We start from the raw sequence: 26,545 nt of genomic DNA, 5'->3' as shown, positions 1-26,545 counted from the left end.
CCTGGGCTACTTCTCAGGGGGTTCAACTTTCACTCTATTGTTTTTCAGCTGGAAATTTGTCTGTAATGAGCTCTGGGAGACATGTGTGCGTCACTCTGGGGGTCTCTACACCCGTCTGGCCAATTCCCCTGTGCTGGTACATCGGATTGATATGTCTCCCCTAGAACACGAGAAGAGCCATTTCTACATAGATGAAATTATTGTTGCAGATAGAAACTTAACAGGTGATTAACTACCCCTTTTTCCTTCACTGTCAAATACTTTTCTTGCCTAAATTTCTTTTATTTTATCTATTTTGATAGAGGAGATATCCAACAGATAGAAATTACTTCCTCTTCTTAAAGTCTGTGTCCTAAAAAAAAAAAGTAAAACTACCTTAAAAAGTGGTCATAATTGATAGTACAAATTATTTTAATGATCTCCCATAGAAAGAGATAATGTAATACCTGAGTTTGAATCCTACTACCTGTGGCCTTGGACAAGGCACAATTCCTCTGAGTCTCCATTTCCTCAACTGCAAAATGAGGGGGTTGGACTAGATGACCACTAAGGTCCCTTCCAGCTTAGATCTATGATATTATAATTAATACTGTAGTTTAAAGTTAACAGAAAGGAAGAGCATATACTTTATAGTGGTGAAAGAATAGAGATTCTCTATTTTGTCTTTCTTTGTCCTCATTGTCTTATTTCTAAGAAAGTGTTACAAAGACAGAATGGCAGGATGGATAGAATGCTGGGCTTGTAGTTAAAATTCTACCTTTGACATTTTATTAGCTCTGTGCTTTAGGCAACTCTTCACCACTGCAGTGTTGTGTAAATTAACTGGGACAAAGCAAAAATCATGTCTTTGACTTATAGCAAACTTTATAACTTTTTACATCTAAAAAAACCTCTTTTACTATGTATTATGTGAGCATTTTGCTATAATCAGTTATTTAACAGATTTAGCACTGAATTAATAAGATTTAAAAGCCTTTCTTTAATTTGTCACTATGAAACTAAACTTTAATTAAATTGGATATTAAAAGTACCTTTGATTAACAATTCAGCTTCCCATGCCTAGTCTTTTTTTTTTAAACCCTTACCTTTTGTCTTTGAATCAAAACTAAGTATTGGTTCCAAGGCAGAAGAGCAGTAAGGGCTAAGCAATTGGGTTTAAATGACTTACCCAGGGTCACAGCTAAGTATCTGTGGTCACATTTGAACCTTGGACCTTTTGTCCCTAGGCCTGGCCCTTAATCCACTGTGCCACCTAGCTGCCCCACAGTCCTGATTACGTTTTCGATGTTGTACAAATCAGGCTAGTTTCTAGATCATAAAATCATATTTGTTTCCTTCTCTTGCATAAATTTCTTAATGTTTCATGATGTGATAATAATACGTGGTTAAGCTGCAATATTTTATCTCCATTTGTGAATTTCTATAATTCTATAATGAGTCTGTTTGCTGGCATATCGATAGATTTGTCAGAATTCATCATTTGCCTAATAGGGACAAGACTTGTAGCCATCCTTGAATTCTAAAAGCCTTAAACCATTTCTTTGGCAGATGTTTTACAGTAAGTGCCCCAATCTTATAGGCTTATCTGAATTTCTCCTAACAATGGTGTTGGTATTAATTTGAATGAAAAAGTAAATTTCATCCATAAATACTGTTTTCCCCTCATCTTCAGTATTCTAGACTTTGTATTGATGTGAATATTACAAGAATTTTTTCCCTTTATGTAATGATTGGCAGTGATTCTCCACCCCCACCCTCCCCATAGCTAGAATGTAAGTAGCAATTTAAGATTTGGAAAGCAGTTTATATATGCTATCTGTAATAGAAAGGGTAATCTGAGTGGACTGTTTCTTTTTGTTGTAACTGGGTACTCTGATTTACTAGAGGGCTGCTAAGGGGGACACCTGAGGGCTGTCTATTTGCAATGGGGATAGAAGTACTTTGAGAGACATTGAGAGATGCTGCTACAGGGGAATGCTCTGGGGTTTGCCTATTGATCCCTATTTGATGGCTAATGGATCAATCTATTTCCTACCTTCTTCCTCCCACCCTCCCTCCCTTAACCACCCACTTCTTGAAGCCTTTTGGCTTCTTCCCTCCCCCCAAATACTCTTGTTTTCTTCTGCAGGTGAGGGGTTTATTGGGAAACAACAGGATAGAGAACTGAGGTGAGGGGGATGAGGGTTTCCATAATCTATAAGGAGAATTTGAGGGTTTGGGAAGTAAGTCCAGTCAAAATGTGACTCCAAGACAGCCAGAGAGATGGAGGAAAACTATTTAAAATCTTCTTTTTTTCTTTCAATTCACAAAACCATCAAGGTCTCTCAGCTTAACTCCAGAAGCCCCCCTCAAGGGTCCTTCAGCCTGGGACAAAAGCTAACAAGATAACCCTTCAGCCAGCCACCCTTGGTCAGAAAAATAGAGAAGTTTCTCTTTTGGTCAGTCATCCCCCAGAGAGAGCAAAACAGCTTCTCCCCCTCCAGCTTCAACTGCCTCCTCCTGGGAACATTCCGTTTGGAATCTTCTCCTTGATTTTGCAGATCAGGTCCCCAGCTTTGTTTCTTGCATGACCTGGCTTGTAAGTCCTCTCTCTCTTCATGACTTTTCCACATATCTCACCTGATCTTCACAACAACCCTGAGAGTTAAGTGTCATCAATTTGTCTATTTTATAGATGTGTAAACTGAGACTGAGAGAGGTTATTTGATTGCCTAAGGTCATACCAATATTAAGTGCCTAAGGAAGGATTTGAACTTCTTGAAGGATTTGAAATCTTCCTGAATCTTAAAAACGAAAAAATTCAGCACTTTATTTATATTATCTTTTGTTTTCTGAGGAATAATTAGGAAGTTTTGTAGCAATAATTTATCATCTCTTGGCATTGTTTTGTTTTTTTGGCCACAATTTCCATTGCTATTTGGTGTGAATGTTCTTATAGGCTTGAATGCTCTTTGAAACTTTTGACTTTCTTATACCACTGCTATTTTATATCTAACAATCATTGAATTGTGCTCTTTAGAACTGTTGCATACCACCTTGTTCTAATATGAACGCTTACAAACTTAGGACAAGCAACAAAAGAGAGTAACAAAATGTGTATGACATGAAATCCAGTACTCAACTGAGAGAGAACTAGTTAAAGGGGGGAAACCAGCTCAGATCAGGCTCATTCTCAAGGTCTGACTTCTGCATCAGTCAGGTATGAGTAGGAGGACATGAGCATAACTATTGCTGCCACAAAATGAAGGTTATCAAAATTATTGTTTTCTTCAGAGTAATGTACATCAACCCTAAGTCCTAGGTAATTGGGATATGCAATTTAGCTTCCAATCTGCAACACAAGACCCTTTCGTGAATTGGGGGAAAGAGATCACAAATGCTTTCCATATTCCCATAAAAGATGCTATGATGAGGTCCTTTTTTCTATCCTTTATTATTTTCTGTTTCCTACACCTGCCTTAATCCCAGTGTTTACCAGGCAAGTGAACTTTGTTTATCAAGAGATGGAAAAGTTCCCCTTCAGTTTGGCAGGTAAATCAATCTCTAGAGAATGTTTGTTATGCTTAAGCAGATTGCTAAATGCTAAATGAGGGATGTCCAAAAGTCCAAAAGTAGAATGGCTGCTTCCGAGGGAGGTAAGCTACCCCCTCACCCCCATTGGAGGACTTCTATCAAGGGTTGATGGATGAGTACTTTTCAGATGTTACAGTTGGGGCAGCTAGGTGTCACAGTGCATAGAGCACTGGGCTTGGAGTTAAGATTACTCATCTTTGTCAATTCAAATCTGACCTCAGATAGTTACTAGCTATGTGACCCTGAGCAAGTCACTTAACCCAATCTGCCTCAGTTTCCCTATCTGCAGAATGAACTGGAAAAGGACATGGTCAATCACTCCAGTATCTTTGCCAAGAAAAGCCCAAATGAGATCATGAAGAGTCAGACAGGACTGAAATGGATGAGTAATACATTTGGGATTTCTCATTTAGTATGGGTTGGACAAGATGGAAACTGAGTTTCCTTTCTACTCTAAATTTCAAGATTCCGATTCTGTGAATGAAACCCAAGGAGACCAGGCCCCATAAAATGACAATGGAGAGCCTAAAGAATGATTATGTACTCAGAGGAAGTTGAGTAATGTTTCTCCTCTGTATTTTTCCAAATCTTGCTCATTATTCAAGGATCAAATTATAATTCTCCTCTGTGAAGTCTTCTGACTATAATAGCTTCCTTTTTTTTGAAAACCTTGCCTTTTGCCTCAGAATAGATACTAAGTATCAGTTCCACGGTAGAAAAGCAGTAAGGGCTAGACAATTGGGGCTAAAGGACTTATCCAGGGTCCCACAGCTAGGATTTGAACCCAGGACCTCCTGCATCTAGCTTTGGCTCTCTAACCTAGCTTCCTCTTACACTAGCTTTCAATAATCAATGTCTACTTGTTTACTTTCCTATTGCTAACAGTCATAGCTTATAGTGAGGGGACCCTCTGCAACTAGATAACTACTCAACCAGTAAACATTTAAGAACCCGTTATATACCAGGAAGGGGCAGCTAGGTGGTTTAATGAATTGAATGATGGGCCTGGATTCAGAGATACTCTTCTTGAGTCCAAATCTGCCCTCAAACATTTCCTAGCTGTGTGACCCTGGCCAAGTCACTTAACTTCCACTGCCTAGCTCTTACCACTCTTTTGCCTTGGAATCAATACACAGTATTGATTTTAAGATGGGAGGTAAGGGTTGTTGTTTGTTTTTAAAGAAATATAGAAGATATAGATAGTAATCTCAGAAGGAAGTCACAAGAGGATGGGGTTGGGAAAAACTTACCATCAAAGTAAGATTTGAGTGAGAACTGAAGGAAGCCAAAAGCCAGAAATGAAGGATTCCCTGCCCCCAAGGAACTCACAGTCTATGAAGGAAGATAAAATATACATGTGTGAGTATACATAAATACAAATATTTTCTTTGAGGAAGGGGTGGTAGGACAGTGTGCTAGTAGCTGGAGAGAGATCAGAAAAGGTCTTGTCTAGGGGACAGCACCTGAACTGAGCTCTGAAGGTAGTTAAGGATCTAAGAAATGAAGTGCCATCTAGGCAAAAGGGACCCTTGATCGAAAGACACAGAGAAACCAGAGGCAGTACTATTTGTGAGAATAAGGGAGACAGTTTTTTTGGCCAAAGTGAAAAGAGAGGGAAAGAGATTAAAGGAATAATAAGGCTGGAAATGTTATAAAAAGGAGTTTGTATTTGATCCTCAGTAGAGTGGATAGAGCACTCGGCTTGGTGTCAGAAAGATCTAAGTTGAAATCCAGCCTCAATCATTTACTAGGTACTTATTATGTGACCCTGGGCAAGTCATTTAACTTCTGTTTGCCTCACTTTCCTTGTCAGTAAAGTGGGGATAATAATAGCATCTATCTCCCAGGTTTATTTTGAGGATCAAATGATGTATTTGTTGTAAAGCACCTGACACATAGTAAGCACTATGTAAATATTAGCTATTATTATTAGTGGCAATAATTAAGGTGGCAGCTAGGTGGTGAAATGAATAAAGTACAGGGCTTGGACTCAGGAAGATCTGGGTTCAAATGGGGCCACCTACAGAGGCTGTGTGACCCTGGCAATTCACTTTAACCTATTTGCCTCAGTTTCCCCATCTGTATAATGAGCTGGAGGAGGAAATGGCAAAACATTGTAGTATCTTTGCCAAGAAAATCCCAAATGGGGTCATGAAGAATCAGACACACTTGAAATGATTGAGCAATAATAATAGAAGACAGTAATTAATTGAAAGTCATCAAATTTATTGACTCCATAAGGATGTTGTTATACTTGAGCTTTAAGAAAATCACTTTGTAAGTTGTATGGAAGATGAATTGGAGGGCAGAGAGACTTGGAGTGGGGAGATCAATAAGAAAACCAATCGTTTAGGGAAGAGGTTTTGAAAGATTGAACTACAGTGGTAGGGACACGAGTAGAGTGGTTCTGGATGTTATGGAAATAGTTATAGTAAAATTGGCAAATGGACATGAAGGGCATGCAGGACATGAAATCCCTTGAGTTTTGTGCTTCACTGCCTAATCACTGATGAAGATAAATTTTGTATGTGTCAGGTCCAATTATGTTTAACAAACATTTATGAGCCTATTATGTATGAGCATTGCGACGGGCAAGGAGAATTCAAAGACAAAGAGAAAGGAAGGAAGGAAGGAAGGAAGAAAGAAAGAAAGGAAGGAAGAAAAAAGAAATAGAAAAGGGAGGGAAGAAAGAAAGAAGGGAGGAAAGGAAGGAAAGAATGAAGAAAGAAAGAAAGAGAGAGAGAGAGAGAAAGAGAGAAAAAAAGAGGAAAGAAGGGGGAGGAAACAAAGGAAGCAAAGGAAGACATAGTCCTTGAAGAAAAATTAGTTCCTGAATCCTTCAAATTGGTCTTTGGTTTCTCCTTTTTTTCTTCCCCAAATTCTTCTTCAATGAAATCCTCATTTCACTTCAGACCTTCTTGCCCTTTTTCCTAATTTCATTCAAAACAGGAAAGATTGGATCTTATTTACACAAGTGACCAAAATATATTGACAACAATGTGTTTACTCTCCAGGTGTGTACCTTTTTGAGCTTTTCAAGTCTTTAATTGTGGGAATTAAATCCTGTTAAAATTAATTCATGGCATCCCAGAACAGATAATAATACTGACTAACATTTACATAGCTCGGATGTTTGACAAGCATTTACATATTTTCTATCATTTCATCTTCTTTGACACTCTGTCAAGTATATGTTATTAATAATGCCATTTTTACAGAAAAGGAGTCTGAGGTTCAGAGAGGTTTTTTAAAGTCATATAAAAATAAGTAAATACCCGAGGAGGGATTCAAACCCATATCTTGAATTTTAGCCCACCAGAGACCCAATCCCACTACACAAAACTGCATTTCAATCAGATGAGGGAAGGTTTTTTTTTTATTGATCACAGATCACAGGTATCTTCATCGTAGGAAATTTTGCTAACCCTTTGAGTAAGGAGCTAAACCTGCTTTGGGCCTCTTATGGTTCTTGAGGGCTGGGAAGGAGGAAATAATCAGAAGGGATATCTGGGGCCCTGGCTTTTTCTTCCTTCTGGTCTTGCCACCTTTCTCTTAACACTAAATCTTGTTTATTCCTCCAAATGATAAAGACCCAGTAGCTATCCTCAGTGTATTGTATCTCCCTTTCCTTGACCTGAGGTCTACCCTTCCTTTCCCCACTCCCAGGGTGGGTTAGAGTGGTATCAAAGAAACAGATCCTTTCTGGCCACACATTTACTTAAAAAACCTAAAATTTAACACTACCTCTATTGTATTTTTATTGATAAACATTTCCCATTTACATTTTAATCTGGTTCTAGTAGCACTCAAGAGTTTTTCAAGGTCACATGACAATGTGAATTTGACATCTTTGTGCTAGAGCCATTTCCATTTTCCTTGAAAATCTGTAAACTGTGCAAATGAGGACTTGATTTTCTAGACTTAAGAAAGTGATGAAAAAAATGTGAATGGTACAAATTAAACTTAAAAGTATTTCAAGGCTACATTTCCAATCTAGAGAGCCAGACCTCTGCCTCTCTCCAACACTTTTCTCCCCTTACTTCTCCCACATATGCATACTTAGAAGATGATTCTTAGAAGGCAGACTGAAGCTTTCTGCTGCTGCTATTCTAATGGTTCCATTAGAATAGAGTGGGTTGGCTCAGGTAGGAACTCCAATGGAGAGTGAATGCCATTTTCAATCTGGGGTTAGGCTGGTTGAATAAAGTGTACAGAAACCCTGCCAAGACATTTGTCTATTAATGTTTGCATGATTTTGACCCTGATGATTAGAGAAAACTATTAACCTTGTCAGTCATTAATTCTACATATACAAGAAGGACTGACATAAAGAAAAGAGATAAGTAAATAATTATTTGGGTTGTGTAATACTAATTGCAGTCATTGTGGTTGCTATTTGCCATATAGTGCAATTATTGCCTAGATCCAGTTACAAGAAGTCATGTACCTCCCTCGGCATCTATGACAACTGGCAATTCTGGCTCTAATTCTTTTGTCTTCTTTGTTTCATCTCTCCAAGTAGACACATCTCTCATTAAATATGTCAGATTAACTTGGTCTGAAATTGCATTTGATTTACACACTAAACTCTCTACATGTACACTTAGCCTTCATAGTATACTGCACATGTCAGTCATATCCTCATAAGTGACAGAAAAATAGAGGAAACATTGCCAGTGGTTTATGCCATACAATTTAGCCTTGATTATAGTCTTGAGTCCTCAACAGAATTTTCTAAGATAATTAGGTGAACAACTGAGTGCATTGTTTTCAATTTCTTTCATAACCTTTGTTTTATTATATTTTCATTTTTAAAAATCCTGACATTCTGCTTTATAATTGGTACTAAATATTGGTTTTAAGGAAGTAGAGCAGGAAGCATAAAGTAAATAGGGTTAAATAATTTGCCTAGAATCATGCAGTTAAGTGATGTGTTAGGTCAGATTTGAACCCACAAATTCTCATCTCTAGGTCTGGTTCTCTATCCACTGAACCACCTATCTGCACTTCAGTTACATTAAAAAAAATACTTACTTTCCATCTTAGAATTGTGTCTCAGTTCCAAAACAAAAGGGTAATAAGGTCTATGACAATGGGAGTTAAGTGACTTGTCCAGACTCATATAGTTAGGAAGTATCTGTGGGCAGATTTGAACCTGGGATCTAATGTCTAGTCTTGGCTCTGAATCCACTAAGCCTCTTAGCTGTGCCTCCTAATTATAATTTAATAGGATCTGACTTTACCCTGGAGTTTTGCCCTGGGGCCTTGAGTTTGACCTTTCTAAGTAGGGTACTTTCTCTATCTGAACATGGCAGTGTCTCTTCTCAAATTTAAACTTTGAGAGTTGCTTGTGAGAGAGCTAGGTGGCAAAGTGGATAGAGAATGAGACCTGGAGTTAAGAGGACCTGGGTTCAGATCTTGCCTCAGACAGTTCTGAACTGTATGAGCCTGGACACATCACTTAAACCCATTTATCTAGTCCTTACCCTATGTTTTAGAATTGTTACTAAGACAAAAGTAAGGTTTTAGGGAAAAAATTATAAAATTGCCTGTGGTTCTTGGGAGGTTACATGATCTGCCCCTTTTCATGAAGCTAGTATGTGCCAGAGGCAGGATTTGAACCAAGCCTTCTTGACTCCAAGATTATTCTCCTATCCACTACAATACATTGCCTTTCACCACCTCAGCAGCTGCAAGCTACAGCCCTTGAGTCATCAATCTATTGGTGGGCAAATAAAACTAACTTTGGGATAAATCCAGACTTTTGTGGGAGGAGAATCCCAGGGATGTGCTCGACCTTCAGGGATAAAGTTGGAGTGAGGGCCTGAGAGGTGAGGAGGTTTTCAGCATCTTTGTCTGAAAGGGCTTAGAACAGGGATGCAAACAGCCTGAGTTTATTTCTCTTGCCTGCTGCAGCAGCAGCACAGCTGTTACTAAGAGGCTAGATTTCTGTGACTTGCCTCTGGACCCCTGGGAGAGCAGAAAGGGTTGAGTTTTATTTATGGAGCTATGACTGGTTATAAGTAGCACCTAGCTTTTAGGGTTGCTAGATCTAGGAAGGAAAGTTTGTTTTGTCAATCAATTAATCAACCTAGCAGCATGTATTAAACATCTACTGAATTTCAGGGCAGCTGGGTGGCACAGTGGGTACTTCCCCAGGCTTGGAGTGAAGAAGTTGTTTAGTCATGCAGTGATGTCTGACTTCATGACCCCAATGGATCAAAGCTATTCATGAGGTTTTCTTGGTAAGGATGCTGGATTGGTTTTCCATTTCCTTCTCCCAGAAAGACTGATCTTTTTGTCCGGCAATCGGAGATTAAGAGACTTGCCCAGATTAGGAGAGTTGCCCAGGGTCACACAGTTAGGAAGTGTCTGAGGCTGCATTTGAATTCAGGTTTTCCTGACTCTAGCCCAGGGGTCCCCAAACTTTTTACACAGGGGGCCTGTTCACTGTCCCTCAGACTGTTGGAGGGCCAGACTATAAAAAAACAACAACAACAAAAAAACTATGAACAAATCCCTATGCACACTGAATATATCTTATTTTAAAGTAAAAAACAAAACTGGAACAAATACAATATTTAAAATAAAGAACAAGTAAATTAAAATAAACAAACTGGCCAGTATTTTGATGGGAACTATGGGCCTGCTTTTGGACAATGAGATGGTTAATGCCCGATTCCATGTTTGTCACTGCTAGCCATAACAGTGATGCAAGTGTGCATCAGTTAGTCTAGATCTGGCTGGAGATTTCAGATGTTTCATTCTGGAAAAAGTCTGTTCACAGATGTAAGTGCTGCCAAAGATGGTTGCCATTTTAAGTGCCTGGTTCCTGAGATGAGGATATGTCTCAGAGGGGAGAGATGCATAGAAATTAGGCAAGCTGCTTGACTTGAATACATCTTTCAGAGAGTTACAATTTGCCTTTGTGGCACCGCCACATACTGTGCTCCTCTGTGACCACCTCTCCTTCGCTGACCACCAGTGAAAGAGGTGCCCCTTCCAGAAGTGCAGTGGGGGCTGGATAATGGCCTCAGGGGGCTGCATGTGGCTCGAAGGCCATAGTTTGGGGACCCCTGCTATAGTCACAGCACTCTATCCATTGAGCCACCTAGCTGACTTAGGAAGAAACACTTAAAATTCAACTGTAGATACTTATTAGCTGTGTGATTTTGGGCAAGTCACTTAACCATCTTTGCCTCAGTTTCCTCATCTGTAAAATGAGCCGGAGAAGAAAATGGCAAAGCACTCTAGTATATTTGCTAGGAAAATCCCAAATGAAGCTCTGAAGAGTCATATATAATTGGAATGGCCAAACAACACTATATTCTAGACAGCATGTGAGAAGTCAGGGATATAAAGGCAAAAATGAAACCATTCCTACCCCCAAGGAGCTTACATTCAGACTAATATGTTATTTTTTTGGTTGACCAAACACTACAGAATCTATTACATCAAGCCAATATCCTCTGTGGATATTTCTGTTCAGGCTCAGGACAAGACTTCTCAGAAAGTGTGAGGAGGAGATGGATAAAGGGAAAACAAGTCATCAAAAATATGTATTGATTATATTCATGTCTATGTCTCCATTCTATAGATTTTGGCAATAATGTTTAACCAGGACCTTAATGTATCTCAGCTTGGTTGGGTCAGCATCTTCAGTTCACATTTTCCTCTTGGTACTGACCTGCCAAATGTCACAGGCAGTTCATTCTTTCCATTCCCCTAATTTCCATTAATACAGGTTACATATGGAGGGCAACTTCTATTTTACATAAGTGGTGACTCTTCCCTTTTTTGGTGTTCACATTAAAAGCTGATTGACTAACATCATTTTGGAAATCGGTGTCTCCACAAGGGTTTTTCTCACACTATGGGGTTCCCATCTAAACTTACTTTGTGATTTGTGATACTCATTTTTCCTTTCTTTCTTTCAGTTTCTCAAGTCCATTCCAGAATAGCTCGCCCAGGAGGGAAGCTCATCGAATCCCTTTCTGTCACTGGAGCTCCATCAACCTACAATATAACCCTGTGGATGGCAGGTTGTGGCTGTGAGCTCCCTCTCATTCAGCCTTGGTAGGGAAGGGTCCTCATTTCTTTGTGCCATCATAGTATTCACACTTAGTGTTTACCATGGGTTGGGTATGTTACAATAACGATTTCTTTTATAAATGGCTGAAATTCCTCCTAATTTTCAGATTTTGTGGTTCTGGTTTTTTGGATGCAGAAGTGAGCAGGGTTTCCTTATCTTCCACCTCTGGAAACTAACCTTCATGGTCAATAAGATAAATGATTTAGACTGGAAAGGGCCTCAAAAACAGTAATGTGTAGCAATGGGAAAAGAACTGGATTTGGAGACAGAAGACATAGGTTCCGGTTTTTCTGCCACTCCTGCCTATATGACCTTGTGCAAGTTGATTTACTTCTTATCCACAAAGTGAGGATTAGATGACCTCTAAGGTCCCTTTCAGAGCTAAATTTATGGTTATAAATCCTCTAGTTTACTTTATAGATGAGAGAATTGTGAGGCTGTGACTTGCCCAAGGTCACAAGAATAGCATAATCAAAGTTTTAGAGTTGGATTGGTTTTTAAAGGCCATTGAGTTTAACAATACCTTTAAAAAATCACTTTTAAAATATACTCAAAGAGGCATCTAGGTGTCTCCACTGATGGAGAGAGAACTAGAGACTGGAGGTCTTAGATTCAAATCGCCTGGCCTTGGACACTTCCTAGCTATGTGACCTTGGGCAAGTCACTTGCCTAGCCCTTACCACTCTTCTGCCTTGGAGCCAATACACAGTATTTACTCCAAGACAGAAGGTAAGGGTTTAAAAAAATAGTCAGAGAGCATTTGAAGAATTCCAATTTTCTATAGTAATTTAAACCCAAATACTATGTCTCCAAAGCTAGACATTTCCCATTAGAGGAGTTATCTTTTTTTTGAAAAATCAACTTCCAATATAATTTTTTGCATGAGAAGCCATAAATATCTATCATGTGTAGTTTTCTTTTTTTTTTGTTTAACTATATAATAAATTCAATATGTCATTTTCAAATCTGCCCTGCTGGCTTTTTATTTCTTCCATTGTCTTTTCTGTTATTGTTCAGTTGTTTCAGTCATATCCAACTCTTCCTGACTCTACTTGAGGTTTTCTTGGCGATGATAATGGAGTAGTTGACATTTCCTTCTCCAGCTCATTTTACAGATGAGGAAACTGAGGCAAACAGTGTTAAGTGACTCACTGAAGGTCACACAGCTAGTTAGATTTGGACTCAGGAAGATGAGTTTTCACTCTATCCACTATGCTACCCTGTTGTTCTCTTCTGTGCATTTAAAATTCTTAAATGACCCTTTTGTCTTTCTTTTATTTTTTGTTCTTTTTTCAGGGCCAATCTATCCCTATCTCCCTTTGTTTCCCAATTCTCCTTCTAAAACGATTAGGAAAAAGAAAACCCTTAAAGGAAATATCCATAGTGAATCAACTAAAATTCTCACATAAGTTGTGTCCAAAAATATATGTCTCATTCTACACTTTGAATGTATCCTCTTTTTGGAGTAGGGTGGAACAACTCCTCTTTGGTCTTCTGGAACTGTGATGGGTCACTGCACATGCGTCAATACTTACTTTGGAATGCAGCCATTTATAAAGGGAAATCCCTTCTTTGATTCTTTTGGATTTACAAGAAACTCACTCTACTGATGTTTCCTACTTCATAAAAATGTTGAGGTGTCCTCCAATGTTAATTGATTTAACTAAAGAAAAGGTGGTATTCTAGATAATTACCGCCAGGTGGCACTAGAACTCCGCAAGTACTTTATTTCCCTAATGATGCTAACAGAGACACAAGGACGCCCTTTTCATAGAACTGCAGATTTAGAGATGGAAGGAACTTCCGAGGCTATCTTCTATTTTACAGACGAGGAAACTGTGGCTCCGAGGTGTCTTATAAGGTCACATGAATAATATGTGCACAATGAGAAATCAAACCGAAGTCTTCCAATTCTAGGAACAATACCAAGATACCTTTGTTGAATCTTGTAAACTAACGTATCCAAAGTCACAGAGGAAGTAAATGAAGGAACCTGTATTTAAACCTACGTTTTCTGGCTTTCAATCCCGTGCTCCTCCTGCTACTGGACAACGATTTCCCCAAAGCCTTGTAAGATGAATAGAACCACGATGTGTCTTCCTTTTCATTTCCAAAAGGAATTCTCTTACCTCCTTTATCCTGGGGAAATACTATGTGGACTGCATGACTCTGTCTATGTTTAATTCACTCCCATGTCCTATGGCACTGTGGCAACAGAGATTCCTCCAAAGAAAGAGAAGGGTGGATGAATCCAGATAACTAGAGGATAATAGCTTGGAAGTCAGACCATTTTAACATTGTTGCAGTTCTGATAAAAAAAAAAATAATTGAATTGGTGTAAGAGATTTATTTGTTTAATCATAAGGATCAAAGAAAAGACATTTATTTGTTGTCATGCATGTTTGTGAGTAGATTTTTAAAAATTATCAAGTTGATTAAATATTTTTTAAATTCCAAGAGTTTATAAATTCCTTTCATCTAGAGTTGTACAATGGAAATCACTATCTGGCGTCAGAGGACCCAAGTTTAAGTTCTGGCTCTGATACCTAGAGCTTGTGCAACCTTAGGCAGGTCATTTAACCTTCTTTGGCCTCAGTTTCCTTATCTATAAAATGAGTTTAAACTAGATGCTCTCTGAGGTCCCTTTTAACTCTAGATCAGTGATCTAATCTTCTAATTTTTCAGATGAGGAAACTGAGGCACAGCAAGGGAAAATGATTTGTCCTAGGGCACAAGCTAGTAGTATTAACTAGTAATAATAAGCTAGTAAAAGTAATCCATTGGAAATTATGATGATTATGGATCCCTGTTACCACCAGGATTAAATATACCTTCTTCAGTAGGGCATCTTCATAGCCTGACCCTTTCCTAACTTTGTACGCTTTTGTTAAAAACTAAAAAAAAAAAATTCATACAAACTCTTACCTTCCATCTTGGAATCAATACTGTATATTGGTTTGAAGGCAGAAGAGCAATAAGGGCTAGCTAGGCAATAGGGGTTCAGTGACTTGTCCAGGGGCCTATAGCTGGGAAGTAATTGAGTTCAGCTTGGAAATTAGGTCCTCCTATCTCTGGGCCTAGCTCTCTACCCATTTTGCCATCCAGTTGCTCTCCTATCTTTGTATTCTTCCTACATGTTTCTCTCCAATCCAGCAACACTGACCTGCTCACTATTCTTCCCATATGATACCCCATCTCCTGAATTTTCACCTTCTCATTTCCTGTCTCCGCTCCTCCTTCCTCAATCCCATCCCACCATGCCTGGAATGCTCTCCCTCTTAACCTCCACTTCATGATTTCCATGGCTTCCATTTAGTTACTGGTTAGTCAATTAGTTTTGTCTGATTTTTTTTTTACTACATTTGGGTTTGTTTGTTTGTTTGTTTGGCAAAGATACTGGAGTGGTTTGCATTTCCTTCTCCAGGTCCATTTCTAGAAGAGAAATTGAGGCAAGTAAATTAAGTGACTTGTACAGAGTCACATAGCTAGTAAGTGCCTGAGACTGAATTTGAACTTTGTTCTCCTGACTCCAAGGGCAGATACCTAGCTGCCTCTGCTTTCATCTATTCTGAATTTAAACCTCATTTTCTGTAGGAAGCCTTCTCTTCAATCTACTCTTCTTCCTTTGCCTCCCCACCTCCCAACTGCTGGGATCTTCCCTCTGAGATTTTCTTCCATTTTTATACCATATATATCTTGCTTTTATACTTTTGACTTGTCTCCCTGTTAAAATATGAGGGCAGGGACAAGATTTTTGCCTATCTTTGTATCTGTTGCTCTAAGCATTATGCATATTTGTTGAATGCCTAAAATAGGGTTTTAAAGTTCTTTCTTTGCTGTTCTTCAAATAAGATACTCTATCTCCTGACTCTGTGAACTACCCAAGACAGTCACGCTTTCTACATAGGACCTGCAACTCTGGGATCCTCTGTTAAATTACTTTCTTTTGAAGAAGGCCTTAGCACCTTCCATTTGACTTCTCTTGAAGGGAAGGTCAGAATAACTCTTGGTCATGTAGTCCCTTTTTTTTCTCCCTTAGTATTTTCTCATGGTCATCATCATGGTTTAGGTGTATTTCATGCCCAACTATCATGGGAATACCCTTGGCTTGCTGAGGATGGAAGTACTTATTGCTTTTGGGTTTCTTGCTATTGACTTCTTTTTCTCTGATGTGTAATAGTTATTTGCCACCAGAAGAAGCAAATGAAAGCTCAAGGCGGGTCAGTGTGACAGTACAGAGGCTGCAGAGGATGAGCCCAGCTTTAGAAGGACATTTTCAGATCCAACTTCCCAACACAGTGATATCTGGTAAAGAGGAAACTATATGGGTTGTTTCTGCTTTCACATCTGGCACACATGTTTTCTCTCTCTCTCTCTCTCTCTCTCTCTCTCTCTCTCTCTCTCTCTCTCTCTCCATTTGTCTATTTCATCTATCCTTATCATCTATATATCTATTTTAAGAAATTGTATATTCATAAAAATATTAATAACAACTCACCTAGAGACAGCTAGGTGACATAATAGATATAGTGCTGGCCTGGGAGTCAAAAAGGTGTGAGTAGTAGTCTTGAGGGTAGTCATGAGATCAAAGGATGTAGATTTTAAGGCAAGAACCTTAAAAGTTATTTCACTCACCACCCTCATTTTACTGATTGTAGGATAAAAGATCTAGAGCTGAAAGGGATATTGAAGTCCTCTAGTTCAGAGTTCTTAACTTTTCCTCCTGTCATGGATCCCTTTTGGCACTCTGCTGAAGTTTATGGATCACTTTTCAAAATTTTTATAAAAGCATAAAATACAGAGAATTATAAGGAAATCAGTGATACTGAAATATAGTTTTCTCTCTCTCTCCATCTACCTAATTATCTATCTTTCCATCTACCTTCCTCCCTATCTATATCTTTTCATGTCTATCTACTTACATATCTACCCTTCCATCTATCTATCCTTCCATCCCCACTCTCTCATTCTATAATAATATCTGTCTATAGTTCTATATACCTACCTCTATTTACCTATATCTATCTATCCATCCACCCATTTATCTACCTAACTATATCTATTTCTCTGCTTGTCAAACTATTTATATCTAACTCTCCATCATCTATTGATCTATCTAGCCAAGCTAGTTCACAGACCCCAGCTTAAGAACTCCTGGTCTACTTCAACTTCCCTCATTTTGCAGATGAGGAATCAGAAGGCCAGGATGTTAAGTGCCCTGTCCAAGGTGACACAGGCAGAAATGACATATTTAAACTTAGACACTCTGACTCCAAAGCCAGTCACTTTACTCCATCACACAGGTGTCAGGTGATATGGCATCACCTTCTGAAAGGGAATCAGTTCTTTCAGTTTTCCTGAGATCAGTTTGGATTTTCCAGAGCAAATACAAAATTTAATTAAGCTTTCAAGACTGGAACATGTCATCTTGTTATGGGGATCAGATGTGTACCCCTGGGGTTTGGGAAGGATACCTTGTGCAAGAATATAAGACTCCAAAATTTAGCTTAAAAGCAAAAAGAGAAATTTATTAATTTAGGAGGTAATGTTGAGAATGGCCAGGAGGATAGCAAGGTGGAACAGCAAGATGGGAAGCAGTTCCTTGGGAGGACAGCATGAAAGGAAAGGCTGTTCTCCATGAGGACAGCATGTATGGAAACGCTGTCCCCCAGACAACATCAGTTCTGGGGATTTTATATCCTTTACAACAGATGCTGTGTCATGGTGTGGACAGGACTCTAGAGTGGTAAATCCTCAGGCATTTGGTCAGGGGTTTGGTTATCTGACTGGGGTCTGCCTGGAGACATAGGGAATGACCCTCATAAAGATTCCTTAGTTTTAGGGAATAGACAGATGTCTGAGATATAGCCTGATAGAATCGAGGTGTAGCCTGGAGGTGCATCTCTATCCATCTTAAATCTAAAGGAGGATCAAAGAAGGACAATCATGTCAGGGTCCTATAGGGGTCATTGGATGTTTTAGGCTAGGAGTCGTGAGGATGTAAGGGAGCAAAGGAATTTCCCTGATAATAGTTTGCCTGAGCTTCTGGAGGTACAGTGCCCATGTCAATCTGAAATGTAATTTCGGGGTTGGCAGCAATCTAATCTATGTCTTGTCTGATACCCTGTACTGTGACTGAGACAGTGTGGAAGGTCTCATGGAATGCTGACCTTGGAGTAAAACAAATTAGATTACAATCCCTCTGCCTCTACTTGTGTAGCAAATTGATCAACATCTCTTAGTCTCAGTTTCCTAACCTGTAATTTGGGGATAATAATAGCACCCACCTCACAGGGTTGTTGTGACTACAAAGTAAGCTAGTGTTTTGAAAGTGCATTGCAATTCTTCAATGCTATGTAAATATAAACTATTATTATGTGTTAATGACCATCATCCTTATCATCACAGTTTATATTATCTCCTTTGTTCCTCATAACAACCTGCAGGGTAGATGCAATTATTATTCATATTTTACAGCTGGGGAAACTGAGGCAAAGAGAGGTCATGAATTGTCCATGGTCACACATCTAGTAAGTGTCTGAGGTTAGATTTGAACTCAGATCTTCCTGCTTCTAGGTATGGTGTTCTGTCTACTTGAGCCAACTAAATGATTAAAGGTATCTAATTAATGTCAATATGAAGTGACATTTTTCTAGTGGAAGAAGCTCTAAAGGGGACTCAAAGGTTTTCTTGAATTTCTGCTTTGAGGACACAGGGTTGTGGGTGAGTCCATCAGACTTCTTGGGTTTCATTCTCTTGCCCTGATTATCCTCTGTGGTGGTTATTTTGTGTTGAGTGCTTACTGTTTGAAAAATATCCCTCTACAGGTATCCCTGTGCACATTTCTGCTCATGATCTCCTTGAGCTCTTACAGAACAGCGGTGATGATTTTGCATCTCAGTTCCTCAATGTCAGTGATTTTAAGGTGCAGAAAGATCTAAGCTCCTGCTATGAACACGTGTGGACCCTCATGTGGATGTCCCAAATAGGAGACTTGCCCAATATCATCCGTGTATGTATGATGTTCCCTCTTCAATGTGGAGGTTTCATGTGGCCAATGTCGTCTACCTTGCTAACCCAGTTCCTTCTCTCAAAAGTAGGAATCTCTGAAGTGAGGACTGGATCCGGGAGACATGCTACTCTAATGCTTGTGTATTTTGCTATTATTGGTGGGAAGTTGCTCTTATTCTACTCTCCTTGACACCAAATATATCACACCTACTTTTATCTACCAACTCCACTCCTTTCCTTCACATTCTACCCTGCTCACTCTTTTTGGCAATTCCTAATCTCCAGGTGAAACAACCTCAGGGAAGTTATGAATTAGCTTTTAACTGGGAATTCATAGCCTCAATTACACTGAACGGAAACATTTCACAAGCCTCTCCCCTGCCATTCCACTATTTCTCCATCCCCCAAATCACCTGATGGTTTTGGTAGATGCACCTTGAAGACAAGGCTTGTCCCTCTGGGATGGAACAGTGCCTAAGAGTTGCATACCCTCTGTTTTATTTTGAAAAGGCCAAAGGGGTTCTTACAGGATGAACAGGGATGGATGAATTGTGGTCTTCTTTACCAATCTCATTACATTACCTCTCCCCCATAAAAGTCAAGCCTTCCTCCAAACTTCCCTCTTCATTCTCCCTCATCCCAATATAGCCAATTAATTGTTAGGATTTATCATTTCTGCTCTCAAAACATCTTTCCATTCTGTCCTACGTGATCACCAATCTGAATCAAGACTTTGCTACCTCTTTTTTGTACTACTATAATAGCCTTCTTCTTTTATTAAAACTTTACCTTGTGTCTTAGTATCAGTTCTAAGACAGAAAAGTGGTTAAGGGCTAGGCAGTTGGACTTGTCCAAGGACACACATCTAGGAGTACCTGAGGCCAGATTTGGACCAAAGATTTTCTGACTCCAGGCCATTGTGCCACACTTAGCTGCCTCCTGACTACATAACTTTTGAAGTCTTCCCAGTGTTGAAATTTTGAGGGTCCATGGTACTATCTTTCATGTGGATACTTTGAGTTACTTTGCATCAAAGTAGGGAACTCTATTCCTTATTCCGGTTAATGTGTTTTAAGACTATAAAACAAACCCTCTCATTTTATAGAGGAAAAATTGCCCCAGTGGATAGAGAACTGATCTTGAAATCCAGAAAGTCTAGGTTCAAGTCTTGCCTCCGACACATATTGAATGTGGCTCTGAACTGTCTTCTAAGTCAACCTCTCAGTTTCCTAGGCAATTCCCTGAAATTGTAAGTTGCTGAATAGTTTGAGATCTGCATTGGTAGAGAGAATATCCTTAGGAGGAGTTTCCTATTACAATAAAATCACTGTTCTCTTTCTCCATAAAAAGTTCAACTTTTTTTTTTTCTAATTGGTACCCCCTTAACAGCAATTGAAACCGATTGTTACCCTTTCTGACCTCACTGAGAAGTGGTTGGTCAATGGCTACCATTTCAACTGATTATTCAACAATTTGAGCAGATTGACTTAGATTGTCAGATATTCAGGCTGGTGTAGTGTCTAGAAGAGTTACTTCAGAATCAAAAATACTTGTCTTTGAGACCTGTTTCTGAGACATTAGCAGTGTGATGTGGGCAGGCCAATGCCCAGTCAGTACTCTAAGACTGTAAGTTATAGATAAGTTCTTGAACCTCATCTCATTGAAGGGACTTTTTTCCTAGATGACTTTGACTTCTACAGATGACTTCTACTTTAGCTTTTATTACTAGGATGTAAATTCTGGTTACCATATGATACAATATGATACAAAGCTAGATGTCTCCGTGGATTGAAAGTCTGGGTTCAAATGTGGCCTCAGACACATCCTAACTGTGTGACCCTGGATGAGTCACTTAATCTTTGTTGCCTCGCCCTTACTGCTCTTCTGCCTTGGAACAGAGATGTGGAATTGAAGCTAAGATGAAAAGTAAGGATTTAAAATGTGTATATATTATACATAATGCAATCTTTAAATTATGCTCTTTTAATTTTGTGGACTGTTTGTATGAGACTTCAGGTTTCTCTTGGCAATTGTATTTCCTGCTATCACCTATTTATGCTGGCTATTTATAAGCTTTCTTATTATACTAACTAGAAAGTAGAGGGAAGAGGTTGGGGGAATAGAAAAAATACAATTTTATCACAGACACATACAAAAACAGTAAAGTCCCAATCCAGAAACAAAAGTATTACAAAGATCTAAAGAAATGTGGGTGTAGTTTGCACTAAGTGTAATCCCAATTAAAACAAAATATTACTTGGGTATACTGGTCATTTCATGAGTCATTCCTCACAATACCAAACTGCTAGTCCTACCTCTAATTCTCTCCCCACTCCCTTTATGCCACCATGCTTTCTTACTTAGAATTGCCAGAAGACTCCGTTATATCGTCTCATCTGAATGAGTGTGAAGGGGAATAACCTTAATCATTAATAAATGTTTATTACCATTTCAGGTCTCTGCTGAAAACCTGACCGGTATAATCCCAACTGTGAGTACTCGGGTAGTTTATGATGGTGGCATTTTTCTTGGACCCATATTTGGAGATATGCTGGTTACTCCCAACACATACCCCCAGGTGAGAAAGGAGATACTTCCTAAAGCAGTTTCCAATCTTCACTTGACTGTTTCATTGTTTCATTTCACATGACTGTTTCATTGGCTACTTTGATTTAGTTCCCAGGACCTTGTTGTTATTGTTGTTTTATCAGCAAAACAGATCTCAGTGTAACTCTCCTCTTTTCACTGCTGTTCATTGCTTTATTAGCTGATTCACAAATATATTTGGGTGTATTCTCTGGGCAATGGTATATTATGGATTATGGGAGACACAAAAAGGAAGAAGGCATGTCCTTGTCTTTGTGGAATACATAATTGAGAAAACATATACATAAACTTCTACAATACAAAACAGGGTAATATGCTCACAAGAGATTGTTTCATTCACCATGTTTGTCTCCTTACTGCCTGTCACAATACTTGTCACATTTGTTGTTGCTCATTGTCAAGTAGCATTCCGACTGTGCATGAGCTCATGGACCATAGTATGCCAGTTCATCTCTCTTCCATTGTGTCCTGAAGTCTGTCCAAGTTCATGTTCGTTGCTTCCATGACACTATCCATCTCATCCTCTGCCTTCCCTTCTCCTCCTGCCTTCAGTCATTCCTGACTTCAGAGTCTTTTCTGGTCAGTCCTGTCTTCTGATAATGCAGCCAAAGTATTTAAGCTTCAGCTTCAGTATTTGACGTTCCAGGGAATAGACTGAATTAATTTATTTACGTATTGACTGATTTGATCTCCATGTTGTCCCAAGGTCTCTCCAAAGTCTTTTCCAGCACCACAATTCAAAAGCATCAATTTTGGAGCACTCAGCTTCCCTTATAGTTAAACTCTCACAGTCATGCACTGCTACTGGAAAAACCACAGTTTGGTTATGGGCTTGGCAATGGAGGTTAAATAACTATCTGAGGGTTCTAGGAGAGGCCATATTTGAACCCAGGACCACCCACCCCCTATCTATGATCCTGGCTCTCCACTGAGCTGCCCCCTAAGTGTCTTTTTAATTTCGTGGCTGCAGTCACTGTCTGCAATGAGCTTTGAGGCCAAGAATATAAAATCTTACATCTTCTCTATTGCTTTTTCCACTATTTGCCAGGAAGTGATGGAACTAGGTACTTCATACATCTTTGTTGACTGATTGAAAAAAAATGTTATTGGAGGTTAGAAGAGGGAGTGATCATTTCTGCAGGGAGAAGTCAAGCAAGCCATTCTTTAAAGAGGTAGCATTTTAGCTGGGACTTGGTAAGAGAAGGTTGATGGGGATGGTGGGTTAGGGAATTCGAAGAGCGTTCTACATATCATTTGTGAGAATAATGTGAGCAAAGCTAAAGGAGTGGAAATATGTTTGTGGAATGATCTGTAGTTCAGTTTGGTTGAAGAGTAAGGGTAACTTAAAGGGGAACAATCAATCTATCAATCAACAAACATTATTCAGGGCTTACGATGATGCCCAATACTAGGCACTGGGGATTATAGATACTGGTTAAAAACAGTCTGGGGCTGCTAGGTGGCTCAGTAGATAGAGTGAGCCCTGGAATTGGGAAGACCTGAGTTTAAATCTGGCCTCTGATATGTCCTAGTTGTGTGACCCTGGGCAAGTCACTTAACCTCAATTGCCTTATCACTCACTGTGCTTTATTTACTGTGTTACTTACCTGAGGTGTTCAGTCTTACAAGGTTCAAAAAGTTACAGACCTTAGGCAGATAAATAGTACAGTGGATAGAGCATAGGACTTGGAAACAGGAAGACTTGAGTTCAAATGTAGCCTCAGATCCATACTAGATGTGTGACCCCAGGCAAGTTAATTAATCTCTATCTGCCTCAATGTCCTTATTTGTAAATGGGGATACTAATAACACAAGCCTCACAGTGTTGCTGTGAGAGTCCAGATGAGATAACATCTGCAAAGAGTTTTACAAATGTTAAGGCAGGATGTAAATGCTATTATTTTTGTGGTGGTTATTAACTATCCCAGGAGAGGGGACAGAATGGTTCTTCACATTAGGGCTCAATAACAGCCATCCCCAAACCTCTTGCTCTACAACAGTGCAGATATACAATGAGAAGAGTAAAAAGGCTATTTGATTGGGACTTTCCAGGAAGCAAGTGGCTTCACATGTAAGTGGTCCTTTGTTATGGGAAATGAACATGCCATGTTTGCTATTTCTTGTTTCTCCAGGTGACCATGAGAGTCAATGACATACCTGCTCACTGTTCAGGTTCCTGTTCTTTCCAGTACCTTCAAGAATCAACCCCCTTAGTCCAAGCTGTCTGGTACTCTTATGGTAGGATACTTTTGATTGAATCTTAGAAAAAAAATGAGTTCTAGACTCAAAATAGTTCTCTTAAAGAGTTTCCGTTTGGTGATAGGGAGTGGTTTCTGTCACTTTTTTTGTTGTCGTTCAGTCTTGTTCAGTTTGTCATGACTCCATTTGGACTTTTCTTGGCAAAGATCCTGGAGTGGTTTGTAATTTCCTCCTCCACCTTACAGATGAGGAAACAGAGGCAAACAGGGTTAAGTGACTTGCCTAAGATGACACAGTTAGTGTCTGAGGCTGGATTTGAACTTAGATCTTCCTGACTCCAAGACTGGTACTCTATCCACTGTACCACTGGGCTGGCCTTCTGATAGCAGGTAGTTAAATAGATAGCAGGTAGTTAAAGGGGGTTTCGAGATCGATTCATTAGGGATTGAAGTAAGGTAAAAAGTTCTCTATCTACAACATTTTTGATAAAACCTATGTAATGCAAGTAGTATGAATTCTTGATAGATTTCATTTATCTGCATATATACTCTCTACCTTGCTTACATGGGTCTTTGGGTTTATATATAAGATCATTTTTGTATTTTGATTTTTGTTTAACTATTTATCATTGACTTCCAATTACTGATTTTGAGATATATAACATGAAATCTTTGTATTATAAGATGGGAATGCAATAGAATAATGAAGCCAACTAATATGTAGTCTTCGATTTTTCTCAAGTTTGGAGGTAGAATTCAATATCCAACAAATATTTATTACATGCTAGGTCTTGGGGTAGGTGCTGGGGATACAAAGAGAAAAAAGAAACTTTGCTTTTAAGGCATTTGCAGTTTAGTTGTGGGATACAACACTTACATAGCTAAGTAATTCCCAACTAATTTAAAAAAGAATGGGGCATCTTCATTCAGGGTGGCATGAGGATCACAAAAGGCTTTCCTTAGGAGCAAGAAACTGAGCTTTGTAGGAAGCTAGAATTCTGAGAGTGAGTTCATTCCAGGAAGAATAGGGGAAGCAAAGACCAGTCTGAGTGAAGGTTCAAAGGTGTGATTGGGATTGCTGAATTTGAGGAGCAGTTTGGCTAGAATTTATACCAAAATGTCTTACATTAAAAAGGAATACATAATACAGTGGAAATGTGCCTGGACTCTGGAGTCAGAGCATCTGGGTTCAAATCTTGCCTTTGATGCTATCTTTGTAATCTTAGACAAAGTTAGCTTCACTTAGCCTGCTGTTTCAGTTTCATCAGCTAAGAGAGTAAAATGAGAGAGTATTGGATTAGAAGACCTCTGAGGTTCCTTCCACTTTAGATTTATGATAAGTCTTGAAAAGTAGGTAGCATTTCTTCAAGTCCAGATACGTTTTCATTTCAAAGGAAACTCGCATGTAAGGAAACTCTTCTATCAATGCAGTTTAGTACCTTTACTGCAACTTATATTCTTCAAGAGCTGTCCTAGAATTGAAAGATTGAGTGATTTGCCCCATTGTCACATAGCCAGTATGTATCAGGTGGGAGTTGAACTCAGGTCTTCTAACTTTTGAGGCCAGTCCTTCAACCACTCCTCTCTCAAGTTAATAGTGTTATAGATCTGCTGAAGTGGTTGAGAACTCATGGGTCAATGATATCATTGGGAGGAAGTTCATTTAATATATTTACTTATTCTTTTTTTCTTTAAACCTTTACCTTCCATTTTAGAATCAATTCTAAGTATAGATTCCAAGGCAGAAGAGTGATAATAACTAGGCAAATGGGGTTAAGTGACTTGTCCAGCATTCCATAACTAGGAAATGCCAGAGTTGAGCCTGGGTCCTCCTTTTGTCTCCAGACCAGGCTCTCTATCCACTGAATCTCCTATTTTGCCTCTCATCTCTTTCAGATGATGACATTAACCTGCTGGTCTGCATCATGGGATCTGGTTTTCCTGGTGACTCTGGAGCTTTGAAGATCAAAGTGAATCAACAGATTTGTGAAATCACTTTCTCGAACCAAACTTATGTTACCTGCAAGATGGGCTTTTTACCAATTGGAAAGTATCAGGTGGTGATGCTAGTGAGACATTTGGGCTTTGCTCTCAATGTCACAGGAGGAGAAGGCATTCACTTCAACATTGAACCAAAGCTGAAAATAATGGAGCCTTCTGTAGCTCCAGAAATTGGTAAGTTCAGAGAAATAAAAAGATCAATTTGATTTGCTGAAATTGATATTCAGACCAAAAGACTTTGGGGCTGTTCTGAGAGAACTAGCAAGTACTAGCAACTGCTTGTGGCTTTTAATTTACTAACATCAGCGTCTTTCCTTATGAATTTTATCACATACCATCATTGTCTGCTGAATAACTGAATATGGAAATGAACAGCAAACATGTGGCTTTTAAACCAACATCTTGGTAAATATTCTTCCACTTCAGCTAATTCAGCTACACAGCATGGCATTCAAGACTTCCTAAAATCTGTCATTACCTGGATTTCCAGTTTAACTTATATTATTCCCCTTCAGATATGATATGCTCTAGGCAAACTGGATTATTTACACCCTCCATCTCCATCCCTAACTCCTTACCCTATACATATTAGCCTTCCTACTTCCAAATTTTTGTCTAGATTTTTCCCCTCCTTCCCTCCTTCCTTCCTTCCTCCCTCCCTTCCTTCCTCCCTCCCTCCCTTCCTCCCTCCCTCCCTCCCTTCCTTCCTTCCTTCCTTCCTTCCTTCCTTCCTTCCTTCCTTCCTTCCTTCCTTCCTTCCTTCCTTCCTTCCTTCCTTCCTTCCTTCCTTCCTTCCTTCCTTCCCTCCTTCCTTCCTTCCTTCCTTCCTTCCTTCCTTCCTTCCTTCCTTCCTTCCTTCCTTCCCTCCTTCCTTCCTTCCTTCCTTCCCTCCTTCCCTCCTTCCTTCCCTCCTTCCTTCCCTCCTTCCCTCCTTCCTTCCTTCCTTCCTTCCTTCCTTCCTTCCTTCCTTCCTTCCTTCCTTCCTTCCTTCCTTCCTTCCTTCCTTCCTTCCTTCCTTCCTTCCTTCCTTCCTTCCTTCCTTCCTTCCTTCCCTCCTTCCTTC

At 39.3% G+C, this 26,545-nt stretch overlaps 1 protein-coding gene across 2 annotated transcripts in view; it reads left to right on the top strand.

Annotated features, from left to right (window-relative positions):
• Positions 1-26,545, top strand: part of PKHD1 (PKHD1 ciliary IPT domain containing fibrocystin/polyductin) — a 770,507-nt gene that overhangs the window by 91,529 nt on the left and 652,433 nt on the right. For both annotated transcript variants that reach the window (XM_007484081.2, XM_016431130.2), the window contains exons 21-27: positions 49-224; positions 11,511-11,649; positions 15,846-15,973; positions 18,493-18,677; positions 21,132-21,254; positions 23,416-23,521; positions 25,378-25,656. In XM_007484081.2, the coding sequence (XP_007484143.2) occupies positions 49-224; positions 11,511-11,649; positions 15,846-15,973; positions 18,493-18,677; positions 21,132-21,254; positions 23,416-23,521; positions 25,378-25,656 (1,136 nt within the window). The remainder of the gene's footprint in view (positions 1-48; positions 225-11,510; positions 11,650-15,845; positions 15,974-18,492; positions 18,678-21,131; positions 21,255-23,415; positions 23,522-25,377; positions 25,657-26,545) is intronic.

Source organism: Monodelphis domestica, chromosome 2 (assembly GCF_027887165.1).
Source record: "Monodelphis domestica isolate mMonDom1 chromosome 2, mMonDom1.pri, whole genome shotgun sequence".
Classification (NCBI taxonomy): Eukaryota; Metazoa; Chordata; class Mammalia; order Didelphimorphia; family Didelphidae; genus Monodelphis; species Monodelphis domestica.
The sequence above is the reverse complement of the archived record's forward strand: the minus strand, read 5'-3'. Positions and strand labels throughout refer to the sequence as shown.